The 23,415-nt window shown below is 38.1% G+C and overlaps 1 protein-coding gene across 9 annotated transcripts in view; it reads left to right on the top strand.

The window, feature by feature from the left end:
• Positions 1-23,415, top strand: part of USP24 (ubiquitin specific peptidase 24) — a 108,600-nt gene that overhangs the window by 28,840 nt on the left and 56,345 nt on the right. For all 9 annotated transcript variants that reach the window (XR_010589606.1, XR_010589604.1, XR_010589601.1 and 6 more), the window contains exons 6-24: positions 562-597; positions 1,282-1,347; positions 4,047-4,112; positions 6,200-6,274; positions 7,619-7,777; positions 8,864-8,978; positions 9,561-9,664; positions 13,823-13,930; positions 14,420-14,515; positions 14,618-14,779; positions 16,688-16,795; positions 17,466-17,615; positions 18,278-18,409; positions 19,359-19,470; positions 19,732-19,808; positions 20,926-21,066; positions 21,230-21,283; positions 21,801-21,916; positions 23,328-23,394. Coding sequence is in view for 3 of the 9 variants with exons in the window: in XM_024104934.3 (XP_023960702.1) it covers positions 562-597; positions 1,282-1,347; positions 4,047-4,112; positions 6,200-6,274; positions 7,619-7,777; positions 8,864-8,978; positions 9,561-9,664; positions 13,823-13,930; positions 14,420-14,515; positions 14,618-14,779; positions 16,688-16,795; positions 17,466-17,615; positions 18,278-18,409; positions 19,359-19,470; positions 19,732-19,808; positions 20,926-21,066; positions 21,230-21,283; positions 21,801-21,916; positions 23,328-23,394 (1,944 nt within the window). In the remaining 6 variants the exon portion in view is untranslated. The remainder of the gene's footprint in view (positions 1-561; positions 598-1,281; positions 1,348-4,046; positions 4,113-6,199; positions 6,275-7,618; positions 7,778-8,863; positions 8,979-9,560; positions 9,665-13,822; positions 13,931-14,419; positions 14,516-14,617; positions 14,780-16,687; positions 16,796-17,465; positions 17,616-18,277; positions 18,410-19,358; positions 19,471-19,731; positions 19,809-20,925; positions 21,067-21,229; positions 21,284-21,800; positions 21,917-23,327; positions 23,395-23,415) is intronic.

Below are 23,415 nucleotides of genomic sequence, written 5' to 3'. Positions count from 1 at the left end.
AGTTCAAAACTGATCAAGTCTACATGCTCATTCAGTCTCACATGTAAAGGTGCTCCCTTCAGGTCAGGGTGGTGATACTCTGGTAGAGATGCAATTTGAGGCTTGCAGTGCCATTGTAGGTGTTGTACCTGTTGTGTGGATAAATAAGGTTTCAGTCTCTGGTTATCACTGTGTTGCTAAAAAGAAAGCTCGTGGCTTGTGAAAACAAAAAGAAACTTTGCCAAAATTCAGGGAAAGTTCTTCCGTAATATTCCACACTACTGATAAGTTATAATTATGGCTGTGTCAGTCAGCAGTCTCATAGCTTAATGTTGTCACAACCCACGGTCAGTGATGACAGGGATTGTCCAAAAAAGGATGATGTTAATAAGAACAACCCAAAGCTCCAGCTGCACTCAGTAAAGAAGGTAGCATAAACACATTAATATATTCTTTGAAGTAGTAGCACATAGTTAAAGCTAATTAACCCAAAATGCTAAGTGCAGCACACAATAAAAAAAAAAATCTGCCTTTCACATTGTTTTAAAATATGTTGCCAATTAACTTTTTTTAATTGTCTAGGAACCTCATGGGTGGCTGCTGGATCTGGTAAACAGGGTAGGTAAAGCTAAACTGAAAAGAACTGTTGATAGTATATGGTGTGTGTCACTTTAATTCATTGCTCTCAAAAGTGATCCTTCATATTTGTTCCCGTAGAGGATGACAACCATGTAGAGCAATGAGTTTTATACTTTTAACCCTGCCCAACATAGATGGTAAGGTCCTTGCCAAGGCAATCATGCTGGGTTGCCTCCCTCTTCCTTGCCCACCTTTGCACTACTGATTTGTACCCTTCAGCTGAGGAAGGCCAGGGGTCACCTCTGAGGCTGCAGTGCCATTCCACAAACTAGGGAATGCTAGAGAGATGCATCCTGCCTGCTGTCCCTCAGCTTGTTGTCCTATGTGGATCTTCTAGCCTTCTTCCACTTGCCTACCTTTGCTTAAGGAGGGAGAATCTCAAGCTTGCTTTTGAACCCAGGACTCCACCCTAATAGTATGTTGTGTTCTCCAGTGAGCCATCAAATAGACATGAAAGCACAAGTCTTATGTTTAAACTTAAAATCTCACTGTGAAAGATCCTTGTTGACAGCTCAAGCATCTTGTCTTGAATTCTTATTTCAGAGATGATCATTGGAGAACAAAGCTTTATACACTCCAAGTTAAAGCCTGGAATATTTGCTTTAATCACATATTTAAAAGGCAGACTGTTGTAATTCATTGACTTGCTATTGCTTTTTGCAGTTTGCAGAGTTGGGTGGATTTTCAGCAATTCAGTCTAAACTCCATTCAGAAGATATTGAACTTGGGGTAAGTTAATCTTCTGTTGATGTCTCTCTTTTTTTTTATATGTTAATGTTCTATAGCAAGGGATACTGGTAATTTTGATACATCGAATGCTTTCCTCAGTACAGAAGAAGTACTCCAAAAAGAATGCTGTGAGAATTCTTTGGTATGGGATGGTTGGAGGTCAGGGAACTGTATTTGAGATGAGTTGGTCTCTACGGAGAGTTGACACCTGGCAAGCTGGGGTCTAAATCTACACATTGCAGCTGCATCCTAACTAGCCATGTGTACTCTCTTACCATGCTCTAAAAGTTCTGTAGTGCATTATGGTTCTACTGCTGCTTGAAAGAAAAACAAAGTCTTGACCACTTGTTACTAAAGATCCCATGAATCTACCCAGAAGAGAGCAGTTATTAGCATTGGTGTCCTGAATTCATTTCAATTTGGGTAATTATGTTCAGCATCCCAGTTTTAAGTGAGTGTAAACTGTTACATAGTTTTAGCATTTATCCCTGAAGTAGCTGCATTTCAGTTGCAGGGAAGGTGAGTCCCATGTGTAAATTATTTTAAAAAAATCTTTGGTTCATATAGTTTGTCTATCTTTTTTATCAATGGAAGAAAGCATGAAATTGTCACTTGTGAAGTTTGCAGATGACCCAAACATTGGGAGAATGGTAAATAATGAAGAGGGCAAGTCACTAAAACAGAGCAATCTGGATCGCTTGGTAAACTGGATGCAAGGAAATAAGATCATTTTAATATGGCTAAATGTAGGCCAAAGAATGTAGACCAGACTTACACAATGGGGGACGACATCCTGGAAAGAAGTGCCTCTGAAAAGAACTTGGGAGTCATGGTGGATGATCAGCTGAACATGAGCCCCCAGTGCCATGCTGTGGCCAAAAGAGCTAATAGTGATCCTTGAATGTGTAAACAGGGAAATCTCAAGCTGGAGTAGAGAGGTTATTTGGCACTGGTGCAAGCGCTGCTGGAATTCTGTGTCCAGTTTTGATGTCCACAATTCAAGAAGGATGTTAAAAAATTGGAGAGGGTTGAGAGAAGAGCCATGAGAATGGTTAAGGATTAGGAAATGTGCCTTAACGATAAAATCAAGATGATGAATCTAGTTAGCTTAACAAAAAGAAAGTTAAGAATTGACTTGATTTCAGTCTATAAGTACTTACATGAGGAACAAATATTTAATAATTGTCTCTCCAGTCTAGCAGACAAAAGTATAACGTGATCCCTTCGCTGGAAGTTGAAGCTAAACAAATTCAGGCTGGAAATAAGGTGTACATTGTCAACAGTGAGATTAATCATTGGAACAATTTACCAAGGGTTATGGAGGATTCTCCATCACTGGCAATTTTTAAATCAAAATTGGATCTTTTTCTAAGAGAGATTATCTAGGAATTACTTTGGGAAAGGTCTATGACCTGTGTTTCAGAGGAGGTCAGACTAGATGAACACAATGGGACTTTCTGGTCTTGGAATCTATACACTAAATAACTCTAAGTACGTTAACTACTGCATCAAAATTTGACATTTAATTACTATATAAACTATACGGGGTCTTGGGTTCATAAAGCCGAACAGTGTTTGGTGTTGAATATAATTTAGAAGACTCAGATATAACAGATTTCAAATCTAAATAACCATGTCTAAGAACCAGAATACCGAGAGGAAGCACATTATTTCAAATTTTAATTGTCTGTAAAGTAATAACTTGTTCATCACCTGCAGTTGAACTACAAATTTGGAAAATGCTATTTCGTTTTAGTGGGTTGATTACTTCTTCCTCCATCTTTCTCTCCTCCTCTCCCCCCCCACCCCCCCATTTATTAAGGAGAGGCAAGTAGTTTATATGCAAATATGACAGAAGGGGAGTTTATCTCGTTAAACTTAGACATTGCTATAGATTCTCTCCTCTTAACTTACTAGTAACTCCTTTCCTAAGAAAGTGATTTTTGACTAAGGACACTTAACTTACAGGCTGTTGGTTGTAGTGAGACACTCACTATTATGTAAGTCATTGCCTCTTCTCAGGAGGAAATTGGTCTTGGGATGTCATAATGGCAAGTGAACTTTCTTCACTCTGCTTGAAAATTGATAAAATTTGGAAACCTTGGATCTCAAGATTTTTTTTCATTCCATATGTGAAGGAAAATCCTTGTGTGACTGATCTGCATGAGGAACATTCTTCAGCATTGGGTCCTACACAGAAATCCACTTTCTGTTGAAGCCATTTGGCAGATAGTGATAGGATTCATGAAGAAGGTGAACGTTGGATTTGGGGAAAGAAATTCTCTTTTGTGGCTTTCCACCAGAAAACGTGCATTTGTACTCTACAGTGCTGCAGAGTGAACCGTCAAAGCATTTATTGGCTCTTGCACTGGACCAAAACAGACCATGAACAGACTCTAATAACAGAACCATAAAATGACCAAAACCACTGAAAGTTGAGAAGGTCCTTTGTGTTAGCAAGCAAGAGAAACCATACTTAATGCATACCATTATTTTAAATCTGTTTCTTGGACTGCGTGTTGTCCATCATAACAAGAAGTCCCTTCAATGCTGAAGCAAAATTGTAAGCAATGGGAGGATAATTGGGATGTATGATACATGCTGCTTGTAAACCTTCACCTATGTTTTAAAGAATTTAATCATCAGTCTTAAAAGGGATTACTGTGTCTGCGCCTAAATATCTACTATCTTTCTTCCAGGCAGTCTCTGCATTAGTTCAGCCATTGGGGGTGTGTGCAGAGTATCTCAACTCTTCTGTAGTGCAGGTAAAACACCAATTTTATGAGTTAATTTCAGAAAGTAGAAAAATGAACTTTGAAACACACAACTATATTGCTCCCTTGAGTTTTGTATTATTTTTTCTGTGTTAAAATGGATCTCTTAAAAAATGGCATCCAGAAGGCAACACTACTGGTACTTAAGTTTGGCATGAGAATCGGAAACTTAACATGGAAAACTGAATTAGTTTATCACTGACTTAGTTATCAAAGTGATGGTTAATTTTGAAACACTCTTAAACATGTCTGGTTTAGGGTGCAGGGTAGTTGTTTTGCATAGGCTAATATTGGTTGAGTGACACTTTTTTTGATGTAAAATGTGCAAATACCAATTTTTAGATGCATTCACAAGTGAAGGCGGGGTGGGGAAATAAGTTGCCTTTCACAACACGTGAAGGAATGTTGCATGCATTAGAGAAATTTCTGCATATTACAGTGGTGGGGAGCTACCCAGAACAAGGAGACCATATGTGCCATTTGTTACCCAAGAGAGTAGAAATGCCATTTTTAATTACAACTATGTAGTCTAGGGATGAGATTTTCAAAGTCAGTTGAAAATCTCAACCTAACTTCTTGGTTTATATGAGTAGAAAGGTTTCTCACTGTGAACATCCATATTCATTTGCTGAGGACAGTAGTCCTGAATCTTCTGATCTTCATCAGTGTAAATCAGAAGCAACTCCTTTGTAGTCAGTTGAACTATCCCACGGTAAAACAGGTGTGACAAGAATCTGCCCCAATGAGTACCGCTTGCTTTGGACTCCTAGCTTTGTGACTGAGATCTAGGGTGTATATGTGAGCATGAGTTGGAAAATACATTGCTAGAGACAGGGACGGCTCTGTTGTTTTTGCCGCCCCAAGCAAGGCAGTCAGGCGGCCTTCAGTGGCATGACTGCAGGCAGTCGGCTGGTCCCACAGGTTCAGCGTACCCGCCGCCGAATTGCCGCCAAAACTGCAGGACCAGCGGACCTCCTGCTGCCCTCATGGTGACCGGCCCGCGCCCCCCGCAGCTTGCCGCCCCAGGGACGTGCTTGCTGCGCTGGTGCCTGGAGCCGCCCCGGCCAGAGAGAAACATCTGTGATCCACATACCTTTGCTAAAATTATGGCAGATATTGCAACTCCGTGCAGTATCTTTAGGGGCCATTGTATTAAATTTATGAATGGCTTATGTATGATTGTGTTCTTCTCAATGGGGGAGGGCTACCAGAGCTCTTCTAAGACCTAAAAACAGTGAGGTTGATTAAAGTGAGTCACTGAGACTGAACAATCAAGAGAAATACCACACCCTGGAGTGGTTGGCATATATACTAGTTCAAACTGGGTTTTCCAGAGACAGCCAGCCAAAGAAAGGGCTTTTCGGGATAAAAAGGCTGGATTTAAACTGACTCAGGACCGTCTTTCTGATCCAAGAAACGTGAGGCCCCAGCTCTTGCAAAAGAGTTGGAAAGACTTTGGCCTACTAGGGCCCTGTAAGACTTGTGGGTGACTCCTAATATGTTGTTTAAATCTATTTGTTGTTTTTTTCTGTAATACTTTTACCTTAAGAATAAATGTGCTTGCATAGAAAGAGCTGTGTGGTAATTTCTAGCTGCTGGCAATACACTATTCATAGCATTCAGAGAGAAAGCAACACATGAGTTCTGGCAGTTAGGCAAACTGGCTAACAGCCAGTTGCAGCTGGTTTGGGGTTTTTTTGGTCACTCTATTCAGAAGAGAGGCTGATAAGAAGACACTAGGTGTCAAGTTGACTTCATTGTATGTATAGCAAGTGTTGTGTGTTGAAAAGATTAGATCTCTTTACTAGATACTTTTATGGTACAAGCCACTGTTAGTTTATCTGGGAAATTTTGGCTTCTTCCTTTACATTACTTCATTCTCGGTTCATACCAGCACGATGGTTTATGTATGCCATATTTGTGTTAGCTTATGTATTCAAAGTAAATGTGATCTTAAGTTGTTTTGGCCTTTTTAGAGAGAGAAGTTGTTATTTCATTTTACTGCAACCAGATCTTCCAAGTAACTTAACTCTGGAAAATAAAAAATGATTGTCCTTGTATTTTCTCAAATTCCTTAGCCCATGCTGGATCCAGTCATTCATAAAATGATTAAATATGTACAGAATGTGGAAGAGAAGGACCTAAAAGACAAGGTAACGTTCTGATTTTATCAAATATACACGTAGAAACTACTGTAAATGTCAAAAGCGCCAAACTATCATAACTTGAGAACAAATTATACTAGTTTCTGTTTAGAAAGTATCACTTGAGCTAAATTTAGACTGAGAATGTTTGTAATAGGAAACTGTGCTAGTGGGTTGGCTGTACTTACCAGGACCCACTTTAAAATCTTATTCAGTGTTAGACCTTCCTGTCTAAAAAGACTTTCCCCTCATAGTTATCCAACAAGTTTCCCTGGGTCCAGTCATGCAAGGTGCTGAATACCCTGTATTCTAGTTGACTTTAAGGTGCCTAGTACCTTGCAGCATTAGGCCCTATAGCCTAGATTTTTAAAGGTACATAGGCATTGCTCGGCTGAGTGTTGCAATGCCTAACTGACTTAGGAGCTCTAGGTTTCCTTTTCAGAAGTCACTTAGGCTCCTAAGTCAGTTAGGTGGAGAAGAGACTAGATATCTTTAAAAATCCAAGGCGTTGGCTGTAGCAAGTATAAAATTGCATTTCTGTTTACAGGTACAAATATTGTATTGTTTCCAAAAGAGTTTGCTGATCTTTATTAGAGGAGATCATTAGATGTCAACATCTTCTGACATTTTTTTGTTCTACATTGTTCTGAATTTGTCCTCTATTTCTAATGAGTCTTTATAGTGTCTTTTTCGTTAAGATCATTTTAGATTGTCTACACTGAAATTTTGTGAGTAAAACTTTTGTCGGTCGGGGCGTGAGAAAAACACTCCCCTGACCGACGAAAGATTTACTGAAGAAAAGCGATGCTGTGGACAGCGCTTTGTTGGCGGGAGACGCTCTCCCACCAACAAAACTGCTGCACTTCGTTGGAGGTGGTTTTATTTTGTCGGCAGGAGAGCTCTCTCCTGCTGACAAAGAGTGGCTACACTGCGTACATTACAGCAGCATGGCTGTAGCGGCACAGCAGGGCCACTGTAAGGTGCACGGTGTAGACATAGTCATCGTGATGTGTTGGAAATGTTACTGTTTGTGCACTTAAAGAATAGTGATAGACATGAAATATGTATCTTACAAATTAGAACATTTTAGCACGTTTAACTTTCAACAGAAGTTTCTTCCTTACCCCTAAACTTTGTCTGCATAGTGATTCTTTCTAGTAGTGTGAGTAATACTTCTACAGATGTTCACAGAAAGACAAAGTATTGTGGATTATAGATCAAGCAGCCTTCACCAGGTCACTCTTATTACCCTTTGTGTCTATTATCCAAGTCTCAAACATGACAGAACTTATGCTTAAAATAAAATGTCTAAAAATCTGTACAGCCATTACTAAAAAAAAATTTTTTTAACAGAGGCTAGTTAGTATCCCTGAACTCCTGTCTGCTATAAAGCTACTGTGTATGCGCTTCCAACCTGACCTTGTAACTGTGGTGGATGATCTACGATTGGACATTCTGTTGCGCATGTTAAAATCTCCCCACTTCAGTGCAAAAATGAATTCCCTCAAAGAAGTAAGTTTGAATTTTTGCTTGAGTATGACAGGCTATTCTGGCTATACCAAAAGTAGTGTCTGAAAGGCAAAGGGGCGGGGTGGTTTTATGCAAATCATGTGGCCTTAGGGAAGTCTTAATTCCAAGTAAAGAACAAAGGAAGTCAGTCTAACAAGCATTATTTTTGCAAGTTAGCAGTGGATACGAGGGTTGTGGTTTCCTTGGGAAGAGTCCAAGTCATATCAGCCTTCTCCAGGACTATTGTTTCAGCTGTATTTGTGAGCAGTAGGCTCTGCCATGCCTGGGCCATTCATGGGTATTCCATAGTAAGATAAATCTTAGGTGTATCCCAAAGGCTGTGCTGAGCTAGCAAACATTTTATTCCTCATGTGGAACTGCATAAAAAAGCAAAACTCTAAATTCAGCCTCTCCAGATGTCACTTACAGTATTCAGATGAAGTCATTCAGTTCTGACTTCCAAAGCTGGTATATCTTAGTACTCCAAGAAATTGCTTTTTTAAAAGCCCACCAAATTATATGTATTTGAAGGCCTTCTTGGTTCAGTTCTTGTTTCTGGGATATATTAAACCTTTCTTAATTGTCATTTGAAATCAGTAACTCCAATGTGTTTATCATTGATCTTGGGCCCTTGGATACAAGTGTATCACATTCCTCGTGAAATTACATAAATGCAGCATTTTGGGCTTCGTCCGGAACTTGTACTTTGGTCACCTTTATCACTAGACTGAGCTGAAGTGTAATGGTTTACTAACATGGAGATAGGGAAGTAATTTGAGAGCCACAAAAAGAAACCTGTTCTGCAATAATAAAATTTTAGTAAATCTAAAGAGGTTTGCAGTACAGGAGGGCCCTCCTGTCTGTGACAGAATGGGATTAGGAAATTGGTGTAATAATGGCACCCAGCAGGCTTTTCTCTTTTTAATAACTGGCCTTTGGCTGTGCATTGTTATATTCTCCTGGTGCTTGTACTACTTTGGGCTTTGCAGGAGAGTGCACCTTTCAAATGGATGTGTGTGTGTGTGTGTGTGTGTGTGAGAGATGGGCATATAGAGTACAGCAATAGTTTTAACATTCTGTGATTTATAGGTAACCAAATTAATAGAAGACAGCACTGTATCCAAATCTGTAAAGAATGCAATAGATACAGACCGATTATTAAACTGGCTAGTAGAAAACTCTGTTCTATCAATTGCACTAGAAGGTAAGCTTTTTTACCAATTGTTTTACATTGTGAATTTTGAATGAATGCCATAGTCTTCAAGGAACTGTCAACTGGACTTTTTAAAACTGTTTTCTGATAGAGTGCCCTTTGTAGAAAAACCCAAGCACTTCTTTATAGTGTTTTGATTGTTTAGAAGGGTTCTGAGAATACCAGCACCAAGCATACTGAATCACACTTGTTTCCTTTTTGTCTGCTGATGCCTCTTCAGTTGCACTTTCAGCTTTGCTGGTATTTTAGATTACTACTTGCTGAGTCTAGGGGTGGGTGTGAGGTTTTTCAAAGCACTGAAATTGACTAGAAGCGATATGCTATCAATTACACAAAGAAAACAAGCTGAAAAAATAGAGAAATGATGGGTATTTCTTTGATTTTTCTCTTTTAGTAATCTTAAGAATTGCCTGTAATAGCAGGCACAGAATTTTCAGATGGAAATGACTTTTCAAATTGATACTGTTCCTTTGAAATAAAGTACCAAGTTTCTTGCTATGACTTGTATTAAATTATTCATTTTTATGATATTATTCACAATTTCTAAGTTAGCTGTCTGTTTTGTTCGATTAGGTAATATAGACCAAGCACAGTACTGTGACCGCATAAAGGGAATTATTGAACTGCTGGGCAGTAAATTGTCTTTGGATGAGCTCACTAAAATTTGGAGAATACAGGTAAGCTTAAGGATTGTTCTATTTTATGTATCATTAAAAAAAACAGGCCAACGTTTTCAAACGTAAGTGCCTAAATTTAGGCACCTAACTTTGAAAATAGTGAAAATCTAGCCGTCCATTTATTTGCTGGATCACATTACTTGGTTCATTCCCTATGGAATCATGGTGTACATTATTAATGGACTTAAATATCAGTGTAGACTCCTTACATTCAGTTTCCAGCCGTGGTCGATAGCATTTCACTTACCTCATGAGCACCACGGCCCTGACAGCAAAAATGCTTCTGGGAAAGAACACCTTAACATACACATTTTCCAGTCGTTTACTATTGTAACTTCTGCCTTCAGCTAAACAAGTTTAGATTGCTGTTTATTTTGTACCTGTGTTAATCTTTATTTCTTAATAAACACCTCTCCCTCCAAGGTTGCACTCCTTGTTCTAGCTCAGTGTTTCTCAACCAGTAGGTCTTGACTTTAGGGGGGTGTCACAAAAGACAGTTGAGGGGATTGTGAGGTACTGAAAATGTTACAATCTAAACCAAATAAAACCTCTCCCCCATTTCCCATGCACCCTTACCACTTAATCAAGTATTCCGTTAACCTCTCAAAACACATTCACATAAATTAAATAGGCTTCTCATTGATACCCTTTTTTATGCTTTTATAGTGAATGTAAGGGGGTTACAAAAAACGTTGATTTTAAAATAAGGGGTGAAACATTATATTAGCCTCTGACCATACTTTAGCATTTTAATTTTCTTGGATGAAGGTATGAATCTGAATCCAACTCTCTATCTGACTTTAAATAGAGGGAGCTCAAATACTATTAATTGCCTCGTAACATTTTCTACTCTTACATATATACTATTGACAACAATCTGTTAGTCTTATTATACACTCACATGAATCAATGTGTAGAAAATGGTTCTCAAATGCTTAATGCAAACTGCTGTTTGAAAGCTCTATCCTCAATCAAAACTGCTTGGTCTAAAATTTAACATGCTAGTGCAAAGTTGTAGTCAACACAGAAACAATTTAGCCTTTATATTTTGTACTAAAGAATTAGTTTAAGCTTTTTGGACACCTTGTATAAATCTACAGTAGGGTTGGGGATGATAGCAAGTCTCTTTTGCTCAGTGAAGCTGTGACATTGACATGACTCATCTTGCACTTATTCTGAGCTCAGCTGTAATATTTTGTCTTCCTGCTGGCCTGTTTGTGACGTGGGTTTTGTATTGAGAGGCTTTGTATCACTTCCTCCTGAAAAGAGTCTAAATATGATGGTGGGGGTATGGGGTGTGTAAATAGAGTGCCTGAGCATAAAACTGTGTAATGTTGGCAGAAGACTTAAATTTTAACTAGACTTTGGGTTGGGAACAGGTATATTTAAGGGAGACCCTACTCTCATACCTGAAGACTTCACATCCAATAAATTTTCCTCCCTATGCATCACCCTCGTGTATTTCAAAAAGTTCTATTTTGTGTGCCAAGGTCTTTCTAGATAGGCTATGTATGTCACTTTTTAAAAAATTAATAGTGCATCAAGACCTTCAATCTTAGAATAATTGTTATTCTCTGAATAAGAAACAGTATAGTATTCTTAGTAAGAAACAAGACTGATTTATCAAAGCTACGAGAAACAGAAGAATATAAATTTCCTATTTAGCAAACAAGTTCTGTTCAAAATTCCCAGTGTGTAATGTAAAGAAGGTGTTGATAGTATGGCTGGTCAATACACTACAATGTGTTCAGATTAGCATTATGTTATTGGCCTGTTTTCACATCCTGTACAGGATGGTATTCATGTGAAGTTTCCTAGGTTTTTTTAATGGTAGCTGCTGACACAGCACATCACCTCAGATGTGGACAAGTCAACGCAGCATTTTAAAGATGCTGCACACATGAAGCAGCTGATTTCCCCCCCAGCCCTCCCTGCCCCCCATTCCTTTAAGATTGAGTGTGTCATCTCTGCCTGAAGAGTAACATTTCTGTACACTACTGAACTTGAAGAGTCTTGGAGCTTACATAGAAGGCACTCAGCTATTTGCATTTTGTTTTTAATAGGAAAATTTCAACGGGGCTTCCCCCACTTCTTGCTTCAGATTGATTAATCTGCTGTGTAGTGGTGCATTCAGTGTTGATGGGGTTTTTTTACTTCGTAAAATCATAATACAAAGATTTTTTTTATGATTCAGTATAACTGTTGTTTGGCTGCAGTCAAACACAACACTTCATCTGAATGATTATCATGTCATTGTCCAGATCTTAGAAAGAGCTCTGTGACTCTCAAAAGCTTGTCCCTTCCACCAACAGAAGGTATTACCTCACCTACCTTGTCTCTCTCATTCAACTTGATATTTAATTCCCTCAGATATAAAACCTACCTTCTGAATGCAGGAACTTCCTCATGCTGCCTTCTGGAATGCACCCATATTCTGGCCCAAATCTCCTCTTTCCTATTTTTATTTCTGATTTTACTTTATTTTTAGGGAGCAGCATAGCTTAGTGGTTAGAACGCTACAGACTAGCATGAGTTTTGTTTTCTGTACCTAGCTCTGCTACTAATTTGCTCTGATCTTTGACAAATTGCTCATATCTGTGCTTGTTTCCCAGTGTGCAAAATCTTGCCCTGGGGTGTGTACACTGTAAATGGAGAGGGTGGTATACACCAAGAAGCAAGTGTGTGAGTGGTCCAGTTTAGCGATGGGCCTCATTTAGTGTCATGCTTGTGTTTTTTATTACTTCATGGTCATTTGGGAGGATGACTAGGGTGTATAGGACACCTGGAAGAAGCATGATGTTGAGGAAGGGATGGAAGCATAGTTGTAACGATGCTGGTTCTGGCGGGTCCCAACTGAGAGTGCCAATTCAGGAGAAATTGCTTAAAACAGGGTTAATTACAGCCCAAGGCTGGGTTTTTCCACCTCTAAGGCAAACCAAACCAGCCAGACAAAGAGGACTTTGGTCTCACCCCACTGGCTAACCAAAAGTCACACAAGCAATTCCCTTAGACACTCCAGTTTCCCAGTATCACCACCAGTGCCACCATTGCAGTCAGTGGAAGTGCTTCAGCTGCAACGCCCCCACTGTAAATGGGACTGAGCAGTTGGCAAGATATTTTCTGAGAGAACCCTTGATTCTGGATTTTACTTCTTCCACTCCTGTATCCCCCAGAGCCTGGATCTGGTAACTTTCTGGTCACTGTGCAAAGCCCACTTCATCTGTCAAGCAGTCACTGGGTTGTATAGATTGATGACTGGGGTGGGAGAAGTGTTTATGGAAAGCTGCTTATTTATATTGCTGGTGAGAGTTTGAAGGCTATGTGAGATTCAAGGATTGTGATAATTTTCCTCATGAGGGAATCCGTGGTTTCAGTGAGGCTTCCTAGAGGTGCAGGAATCGGGGCCTTAATGTTCATAAACAGAAAAAACATTTCTATATATGCACATAGCTTCCATGAATAGCTTTGGAAAATGGATGTATGTATGGAGAAGAGAGGAGAGATCTGTCATTGCTGTGTGCAGTGGTGCCAGACAACTGCAGATAGCATCAACACCTTCCTGTTTAAATGTTAAAGTATTTCCATATGTAATTTTAGACTGAACATCTTGACAAGCAGTAAACTGACAGCTGTACATTCAGCAGATTGATGGATATTGTGGTTCCTCGTTCTACTTCTATGGGTTCCACCATCCTACCTTAATTGACGCAATCAAAAGTCTGTAATGGTGGCCACTAGGATGTGGAAATCCTGCAAACACCTGTGTTGGCACATCTTTTCCTATTTCTTAAAATGGTTAAACACTGAAATAGAAAATACTTCTGAAAGAGTGAGCAGTTAATTTAAGGTCAGTTACTCCTGCCCTACAGTATCTGCCCAGAATATTTTCAATTAACATAGCACTTCTCACAAATATAAACTATTTCTTTTTGGACAGTATTTCAAGCACCTTTGGGGGTTTGGTAGATTGAGAGTACTATCCTGTCTTGTTCTAGAATGATTCTCTAAATGATTCTCTTTCCATGAGAAGTGGCAATACTCATTTATATCCATTGTTGCTCAGACATCTGAAGGATTTTACACGATGTGTACAGTCTTGTTTTTCTCCTCCTTGCAAAGAACTAGTTGTTGTCTCTCATTTCCTCCCCTCTTATTTAGTCAGGACAATCATCCACTGTGATTGAAAACATACATACTATTATTGCTGCAGCTGCTGTGAAATTCAGCTCCGATCAACTTAATCATCTGTTTGTTCTTATTCAGAAGGTAAATCTTTATCTGAATTTAAATTTCTTACTAAAACAGGGAATGTTGATATGTTTGAGCATCTAGTCTACAAATAACATTTCAAAATACATTTTTTTGAAACCTATAATATGACTTTGAGAAGATTAAAATATTTATTTTAAGTAACTCCACTCCCATTGTGCTATCGATTTAATCTTTTAACTCGGGTTTTAACCATGTTATGTGTTCTTATGGCTAAAGTATGTTCAGGAAAAGATTTCATTATTGCCTCTAGCCACTCGTGATAATTTTTTGGCAGTGTTTGGTGAATTAGATCTCCTGTTAACAAAACTGAGTTCACATCTAATCTAATCTAGGCTGGCAGTGGCACATGTTGAAACTGTGTCCCTTTATTAATTGGTGATATCACAGTAAAATAGATCATAGATGGAATCAATTAATTTGAAACTTTGCATTTTTATTACATATTTGCTGCTGTAATAGTAATTCTATGTCTTTGTCCTGCAGAGCTGGGAGACTGAGAGTGACAGAGTGCGACAAAAACTGTTGAGCCTGATAGGACGCATTGGTCGGGAAGCACGCATTGAGACAACCACCGGAAAGGCATGAGAAATAAAATCCTCCATTGTTAAGATAAAGAATAGAATTGCATCTCTTTTGTAATTACTAGTGTCCCTGACCATTTATGCTGTTCTGTTCTTGAAGGTCCTAGAGGTGCTTTGGGAACTGGCTCATCTTCCAACGTTGCCCTGTGGTCTAATTCAGCAGGCCTTGGAGGAACATCTGACAATTCTTAGTGATGCTTATGCAGTGAAGGAAGCAATCAAAAGGAGCTACATCATCAAATGCATAGAAGATATTAAGAGGGTTCGTTTCTCTGTAGAATTACATTTTTTCCCCAAAATGGCATATTCTCTAAAGAGTGGCTTGGGCACTATCGACACTTCTTTCAAATGACATGGAATTGGACACTTGTTGCATCTGTAAGCTTGTACCTTGGGAGAGTCTGAGAGGGGGAGATTTTGTGTGAGCCAACTTGTTTACCGTGAGACTCGTAATAAGTCTCTTGCCTTGTTTTAAACAAATTTGCAGCCCTGGGAGTGATTAGTTTGGGGGAAAACTTGAGTGGACTCAGGGTTAGAATTTTCAGGTGGAATTACTATTAAGGCATGTCAGTGTTGAAACTGTGTCCCTTTAATATAAAATATTCTAGATTTTTCTTTGAAAGCGTAAATCATGTTTTCTGATTTGTCTGTTAGACAAGTCTCAAAATATAGATTGGTTTTTAAAACCCAGTAATATCCTTTGTTTAAAGAAACAGGCATGAAAAATGTCTTCTGGTATAAGAACCCATTTTGCAGCTTAATTTGCTAAGATGTCTCCGGGGCAGCAGCATGCTGTTGAGGGGAGAAGGCTTTGACCATGTAAAATTCATGGCACATAGTTTAAAGGATTTCCCATTCTATTTACAGATCTGCCCGTGTAATAAATGATCTTTCTATTGGCCTGCAAGAATGCACCTGTCCTTATTCCATAGTCCAAAATGTGCCATTATAAAGGAAATGGCTTGTTGTTACTTCGGTTGCCCTCTCTCATGCTAAACTAAACTTAGACTAGCCTTTCTGTTTTTCCAACACCATCCAAGAGTTGGGTTGGTGGGTTTTTTTTTGTTTGTTTTTTGTTTTTTTGGTAGAACAGATACTCCTTAGGTGCCAAGGTACCTTGCATTCTTGCTTTTTCTCTAAAAATCAGAAATGCAGATCTCAAGCTATCTGCCCTAGGGGGGAATGTTTGTTTGAAATCCAGACTATTCTGTATCTGATGTTCACTTCTCTTTCCTGGTCTTGCTAGAAACTCCTCAAATTTGTTCCAAGGCATCCTTCTGTAACAGTTTTTTTCTTACTGCTCCCTGTTGCAGTGCCTCCATCTAGGGCTTTGATAGTATGTAGTTTTAAGCTAGTTTTACAAATGCAACATTTACCTATCTACCCCCACCATAAACAAGGAGAAATTAAAACAACATTTGAGAGAATATTGGCAGCACTGTCAAAGGTATGGAGAAGTCTTCAGTGTAGCTTTCTTTCTGCCATGAACAGGCTGCTGAGAATGTAGCATTGATTGTTAGCATCTAACCTAGAATCAAGATGCTGCTTTCCCAAACAGAATTTGGTGTGCCAGCTTCTAATGTCAGACTTTATGGAAAATAAACCCCCCTAAGGGTTCAGTCTTACAAAGTGCTGAATGCTTCTGACAGAAGTACTCAGCACCTTGCAGGATCAAACCTTAAGTTCTCTTGCAAAACTGAGTTTAAATATCTTATCAGAGGTCTCCTTGTGACCCTAAAATGTCTCATTGAGATAACCACTGATTTCCCCCCCCCCCCCCCCCGAGCCTCTGAATCCCTTGGTAGTATTTTAAATAATTTTTAAGTTCTGTTTTGCCTGACTCCTCTCACCGCCTCCCTAACCTGGTCTTTCATTGAGTAGCTGTATTAGGTTACATTTGCCCTCTAAACCTTGGCTTGCCTCTCCATCTTACTTGCTGTCAGGTAGCCATCTCCTTCCTCAGCTATCTGGTGTAATTGTGAAAGCTGAAACTGAGACCATCAGTGGAGAGGAACCAAGGACTAGTGACTGCAGATTTATGAAAGAAAACTATTATCCTGAAGCTGGGGCATGGATGATAATAGGTTTCTAGGAATCTCTGACAAGAAACAATTATAGTATTGTTGAGCATGTACACATGTGTAATTATTTTAACTTCTTTTATTACTAGTCATCCCAACATCATAATCCCCAATTTGTTTGGGTGGTACCAGCTTTACGTCAGCTCCATGAAATCACACGTTCGTTTATTAAACAAACATACCAAAAGCAAGATAAGGTAAGGCACTTGCTAAAATATTTTTGAAAGCAAAGTTACATCCATCAAACTTCAGCTTTTATAACAAAGTTTAAGTTAAAAATATGGTATTAATTTATGGCACTATTTGAATTGAGGAGTTTAATGTAGTGGTAGTATCTTAACGGTATAATTTTACAATGGTAATTCCTTAATACTCTGTGCTGTCCATTATATGCGGATAAGCTTATCTCTTCTGACATGTCTGAGTTGGCTCACGTTATATTTGTGCCATTACTAACTATAAATGAACCTGATTGACAAATTTAAGGGAACAGGTTGTTTTTTATTTACTTTTGACTGAAGTAATAAAATCAATTATGACCTTTCGAAAATAGAAATAAACGGCTCCAATCTGCTACCAAGTTGTGCTTTGCATTATGCCGTTTTGAGTGGAAAAGTTTGGCTTTGCATTTAGTGCTGTGCAGTGCTACATAGTCAGATGCTGAAAGCAGTTGCCGTGTAGGATGGTTTGTAAATGGATGGGGAAGGATGAACGTGAACCTTCAGGACTCCTTTGTGATAGGTTTGATAGTGCTGAAAAACCCCACAGTTTTTTTTAAATCTAATTCTCATAAAAATGCAAAACCACTAGGTGTGCCTGTTGAGATGCTTCATTTCTTACACTGTCTTTCTCAATGTTTCTGCCAAGAGCATTATTCAAGACTTGAAGAAAAATTTTGAAATCGTGAAACTGGTGACAGGAAGCCTAATAGCATGTCATCGATTGGCTGCATCTGTAGCAGGTCCTGGTGGACTAGTTGGAACAACATTAGTGGATGGCCGATACACTTACCGGGAGGTACTGAACACTGCTTTCTAATGTTAGTTACTAGAAATTGTTCATCTGACAATGTTATAAATCACCCCAAAAAAAGCCATGGTCAGCTGAAACACAGAAGACTAGACAATGTAAAATATTGGACACTTAATGTACACTGTATCTATATATGCTGCATGTCCTCCCTCCAAAATTACTGTTTTGTAATATATTGAGATTTATTACTTACCTATTAAATTAAATGGTGGGGTAGCCTTTCTATACGAAAACCTGTGGCATATTTTAAATGGCTGAATTTGGTGCCGACTACTTAAAACCAAAAGATGTTTTCCTATTACTATATGGATTCAGATATCCACAGAGCACTTGCAGCACAACGTATTGCACCTTAGATCTCCTTTTTATGCCAGGCGGTGGCTCAGGCTAGTTACTATTATGGGGCTCGAGAGCAACCTGAGTGTTTTCTGAAAAGATGCCTGAAATGAGGTCTTTTGTTTAAAATACTGAAAATTAGAAATCATAATTGCAGGCCTTGCTCTGTCCACATGGAGTTCCTTGCAGGATCAGTCAGTTTTTGGTTCTTCACACTTTGCAAAATGTATAAAAAAAATAACAATGTTGTATTTCTAATTTTAAGTTCTCTTTTGGAAAGATGACACTCAGTTTTGTTGTTCCCTTATCAGTACTTAGAGGCGCATTTAAAATTTCTGGCATTTTTTCTGCAAGAAGCCACCCTCTATTTGGGTTGGAATCGTGCCAGGGAAATCTGGGAATGTCTTGTGACGGGTCAAGATGTTTGTGAGTTAGATCGAGAGGTAAGAAGCCCAAGAGATCAACATCTGGAGGTGGGAAAGGAATTTAATAGCTCATGACTGGAATGCATGTATAGAAAATAAATTGTTTATAATGTTTCTCGCATTCAGTGTCTTTAAATGCCTTACAAAGCACTAATGCATTAGATCCTGTTAGTGGAAGGACAGTGTAGGCAAATGGAGCAGCCGTTATGTGTTTAACTATAAATGGCATACTGTCTTGAACATTAAGACTTGCTTAGTTGAAAGGGAATGTTGATCAGGAGACTAGATGAGGGTTATCTGCTCTTTGAGCTGTAACTTCCATCTGAACAGCCAGGGATGTCATAAATGAGGAAAGCAACAGAGAGTCCTGTGGCACCTTTAAGACTAACAGATGTATTGGAGCATAAGCTTTCGTGGGTGAATGCCCACTTTGTCGGATGCATGACATGGGGCGCATTCACCCACAAAAGCTTATGCTCCAATACATCTGTTAGTCTTAAAGGTGCCACAGGACTCTCTGTTGCTTTTTACAGATCCAGACTAACACGGCTACCCCTCTGATACATAAATGAGGAACCTTCACTTAATGTTTTATGCAATAGACAGCATTGGTAATAATGCCTGGTACCCTAATGCAGCACTGCAGGCTTGTGTAATATGTAAGAACCTGAGTCCTGGTGTGGAATCTGAACGTTCTGCTCCAGAAGAGAGTCTACTATTATCTGAGTTATGCTGATACATAGTACATAGTAATGCTGTGTGCAACAGCAGTGCACTTCAGGTGGTTACAGACTGCTGAATGTTTTGACTATCTTGCCTTTTCATAAGTCTTTTATCTAAACTTTTTTATGCACTCATCACTATAGTGTCTGAAGTAATTTGAAAAAGCAATGTTGATTTACTAAAAAAATCTTTTGATCTTCAAAATATGGACCATATACACTTACACACTTATACTAATTCACAGATGTGCTTTGAGTGGTTTACAAAAGGACAACATGATCTGGAGAGTGACATACAACAACAGCTCTTCAAAGAGAAAATTCTCAAACTGGAGTCGTATGAAATTACTATGAATGGTATGAAAATGTTTGTGTCACCAGGTCATAGGAGTAAATATATATCCAAGTACTAGATAGTTGCTTTCTAGTAGAACATTAAACTTAATTTCTTAGACCTGTGAAGAGCTTTAAAAACTAACGCAATAAGAGGTCTTTTTTCATGATTCTAAATTTTTAATTGCTATTAAGAGTATCCTTTATTCTTGTGTATTTAATGTCCTTTTTTAATAAAAACAGGTGTTTATTCTAAATAAAATCTTTCATGATTTTTACATACAGGTTTTAGTTTATTTAAGACGTTCTTTGAGAATGTGAACCTATGTGATCATCGACTAAAACGACAAGGAACTCAGTTGGTAAGTGTGGTGCACTTTCATTCCTATGAACAGTACATGAGATCTGGGGAACAGGTTCTTATTTTAAAAAAAGACAGCCAGCTATTTTATATGGTCATATTTGTACTAAAATACCTCAGGTCCTTTTAGTGTTTTCATTACAAATTCTTGCTTTTCTACCTTGAGAAATTAAGGGTGGGATTTTCATGAATGCTGAAAGTTGATGTAAAAGATTTCAGGTTGGAACACAATAATGTCATGAAACTTGAAAAACCAATCCCAGTTTTCCTTTGCATTGTTAATGAGTAAATGAAGTTCTAGTGTGTGTAACTTGTTTTGCTGACCTCTAAAGAAAAAATCTATTGTATGTTTGGTTATTTGTGTACCTTTTTACAAGAGATATGTTTAGTAAATTTAAATCTTAATTAAATTGTAATAAATTTTTAACTTTGATATGATCCTGCACTGCTTTTTAAAATAAAATTATATGGCAAAAAATACATTGCAGTATACATCTGGATCTGCTTAATATCAGGGACTGTTAATTTACCTCAGACTTACTTATGGTGCTCATAGACCTGTTGTGAAGTACATGACCCCAGTATATGCCACTTGATGAGCATTTTAGCCTATGATTTGTTGCTCTTTTGACTTACCTGTGTGAAATAAATTGTTTTGTGTGATTGTTGAATTCCTAAAATGATCTTTGAATTCTTCATTATTCCATTGCTTGGTTGAACTGTTTTCTGCAGAAGTCATTATTTGTCTACATGTAGACAGTGGGTTAGACTTAAAATTTCCACTGATTATGTGGATTTGAGATTATATAAATTTAGTTCATATTGTCTAAACATTTTTATAGAGTTGACAACATACTGAAAAATATAGCTTCTAAGACTTTAGCCAAAAGTTATTTTCCAGCGTCTGGCGTCTGTGAACAAGCGTCTGGCGAAGTGGGTATTCACCCACAAAAGCTTATGCTCCAATACGTCTGTTAGTCTATAAGGTGCCACAGGACTCTTTGTCGCTTTTTACAGATCCAGATTAACACTGCTACCCCTCTGATTAATGATTATACATGCTTATAACATGTAACAAAGTCAAATTGTATTTTACTAATGTATTTTCTTTTGAACAGAATGTAGAAAAACTGGAGTTAATAGGGATGGATTTTATTTGGAAAATAGCAATGGAATCACCTGATGAAGAAATTGCTAATGAGGCCATTCAGTTGATCATAAATTACAGCTATATTAATCTAAATCCTAGATTGAAAAAGGTAAGTATAGTCTGTTACCAAGAAAGGTATTTGACCCATATGAAGAGGTTTAATACTCGGGAAGTTGTGATATATATTGCAATTAATTAAATTTGTTGTTGACCATTTTATTCTCATGAAATTATTTTTAAAGTGCTAATGTACCTGTCCTTCATACCTTCAGGATTCAGTGTCGCTACACAAGAAATTCATTGCTGATTGTTATACAAGATTAGAGGTAAGTGGCAGACTTAAATTTGTTCATGTTCCTAAAGCTCTTTCTATTTTCAGGGTTATTTTACTTGCAGAATTGAAGCAGTGTTACAAAAAACATGCTTTTCAAAAACTAGAGAATGCAATCCTATGCTCTCTCCCAAAATATTGCTAATCTTAAATTGAAGGTTTATAGAGGAGAATTCACAAGTTTCTGCATTTTAGCTGAAGATGTTTGAACTTCAGATCACAGTGCAAACTGTATATTATGTGAAGACTAGAATATTGAATTGTGGTAAAGATGCTTGTTAAATTCTTTTGAACTTGAAAATCAACTTTATTAAGGATTTAAGATTTTTCTCCTCTGTGACACTATTTCTGCAGTGTAATGGACATAGAAAACCACAGAATGTAGTTAAACTTTGTAACCTTTCCTATTGCCTAACTAGGAAGATCTCTAATAGTTTTCATATAATTTCATCACTCCAGAATAAGTAATACAGTATAAATGCTGTTTTACATTGGTGTATCTTAAATTCTAGGCGGCCAGTTCAGCACTTGGTGGTCCGACATTAACACATGCTGTTACAAGAGCTACAAAAATGCTTACAGCAACTGCTATGCCTACTGTAGCGACGTCAGTACAGTCTCCCTACAGGTAAGTCTGTGTTTGAGGGTAAACGTAATAAATGTCTAACTCAGCACTCATTCATGTGGGAAGCATCTTGACAATAATGGGCATACGAGGAGAGTAAACACCTCTGTTGAATACAGCCTCATGTTTTATATTCCAAATCTTTCTACATCATAAAATCAACTTTTTTTTCTTCAGGAATACAAGGTAATTGTAGGCTGGGCTTCCTTAGTTTAAATATTGATGCTCTGCTGCATTGCATTTCTGGTAAATCATTGGCACACAGAGTCATCAGTGATGGAATATTCAGCTTCTCTTTATAGCCCTTTACATCTCCTCATACAAAACAGGTTGCTCAGTTGTAGTGCTTCCTTTCCCTACTGAGCATACGAAGGCAGGGAGCTGAGAACAGTGAAGGACATCAGTAGGGAGAGAACATAGAAGGGAGTGGAATATTTCTGTACAGACTTAACTGATCAGAATCTAGTAATTGCCAAAATGTAAGTTTTGAGTCTTAAGGTAGTCCATCTCAAAGGATCACCACTATGTGTTCTTGTGGACCAAAATGTCTTAGGTTTTAAATGCCACAACTGTGTGTTTGTAGAGAATGGTCATTATTTTCACTATCCATCTCCTTCTCTGAACAGAAGTGTACTATTGGGCACTATGCCAAAGTTTGCTTACAAACAACCTTTAGGTGTTTGCATTAATGGCCACAAACAAGAACAACAGCTCTCTGTATGTGAACTAAGCCCTTGTGTTTAGAAGGGGGAGTGGTTACTCTCCACTGTGTAGCAAGTTCTGTTCTTAAATGGAACTATTTTTTTGAAGAAGCATAAATAAGTCAACATCATGGACTAATATTTGCAAACCTAACTTTGTGTCTCTTCCTTTTTAGTGGAATAAGTTTTCTTGTAATATTTGTAATATTTCTATCTCTAGGTGTAAGTTTACAGCCACTCAGACAGTCGCTTTTCATATTTACATTAAAATGTTTTTGATTTCAGAAGAGGTTTTTTTTTTAAACAATCTCAATATAAGGAATGAGACTGAAAATCTAAATGCTGAAGTCCTATAAACTACAAAGATTATTGCTGCTTAAGAGCCATCAGATTTATGGAGTAGGAGATATTGGAGGAGGTGGTTTGACTGTCATCCTTGAGGGGACTGATGTATTGTGTTAGTACCTGGGCACGTGGTGGACCCTTTAGACATGCACAATGTATGTACCCAGACCAAGTATGGCACAGGAAGTGCAAGTCAGGACTTGCACTCTGCTTTGCCAATGTGCCTCAATCTAGCTACGCCACCTCAAAGAGTGAGAATTGTATTTAGTCTCTACTAAATTCAGTCCTTGCCTTCGGCTGTTGTCTTTTTGTGATTGAACTGAAATCACTCACCTTATACTTTTTAAAATTTTGTATACAATCTTTAGGTCAACTAAACTTGTCATAATTGAGAGACTGCTACTTCTGGCAGAACGCTATGTGATAACTATAGAGGTAAGAGATTTTCTTGTTACT

The sequence above is a fragment of the Chrysemys picta genome, chromosome 8 (genome assembly GCF_011386835.1).
Source record: "Chrysemys picta bellii isolate R12L10 chromosome 8, ASM1138683v2, whole genome shotgun sequence".
In the NCBI taxonomy this organism is placed as follows: Eukaryota; Metazoa; Chordata; order Testudines; family Emydidae; genus Chrysemys; species Chrysemys picta.
The sequence above is the reverse complement of the archived record's forward strand: the minus strand, read 5'-3'. Positions and strand labels throughout refer to the sequence as shown.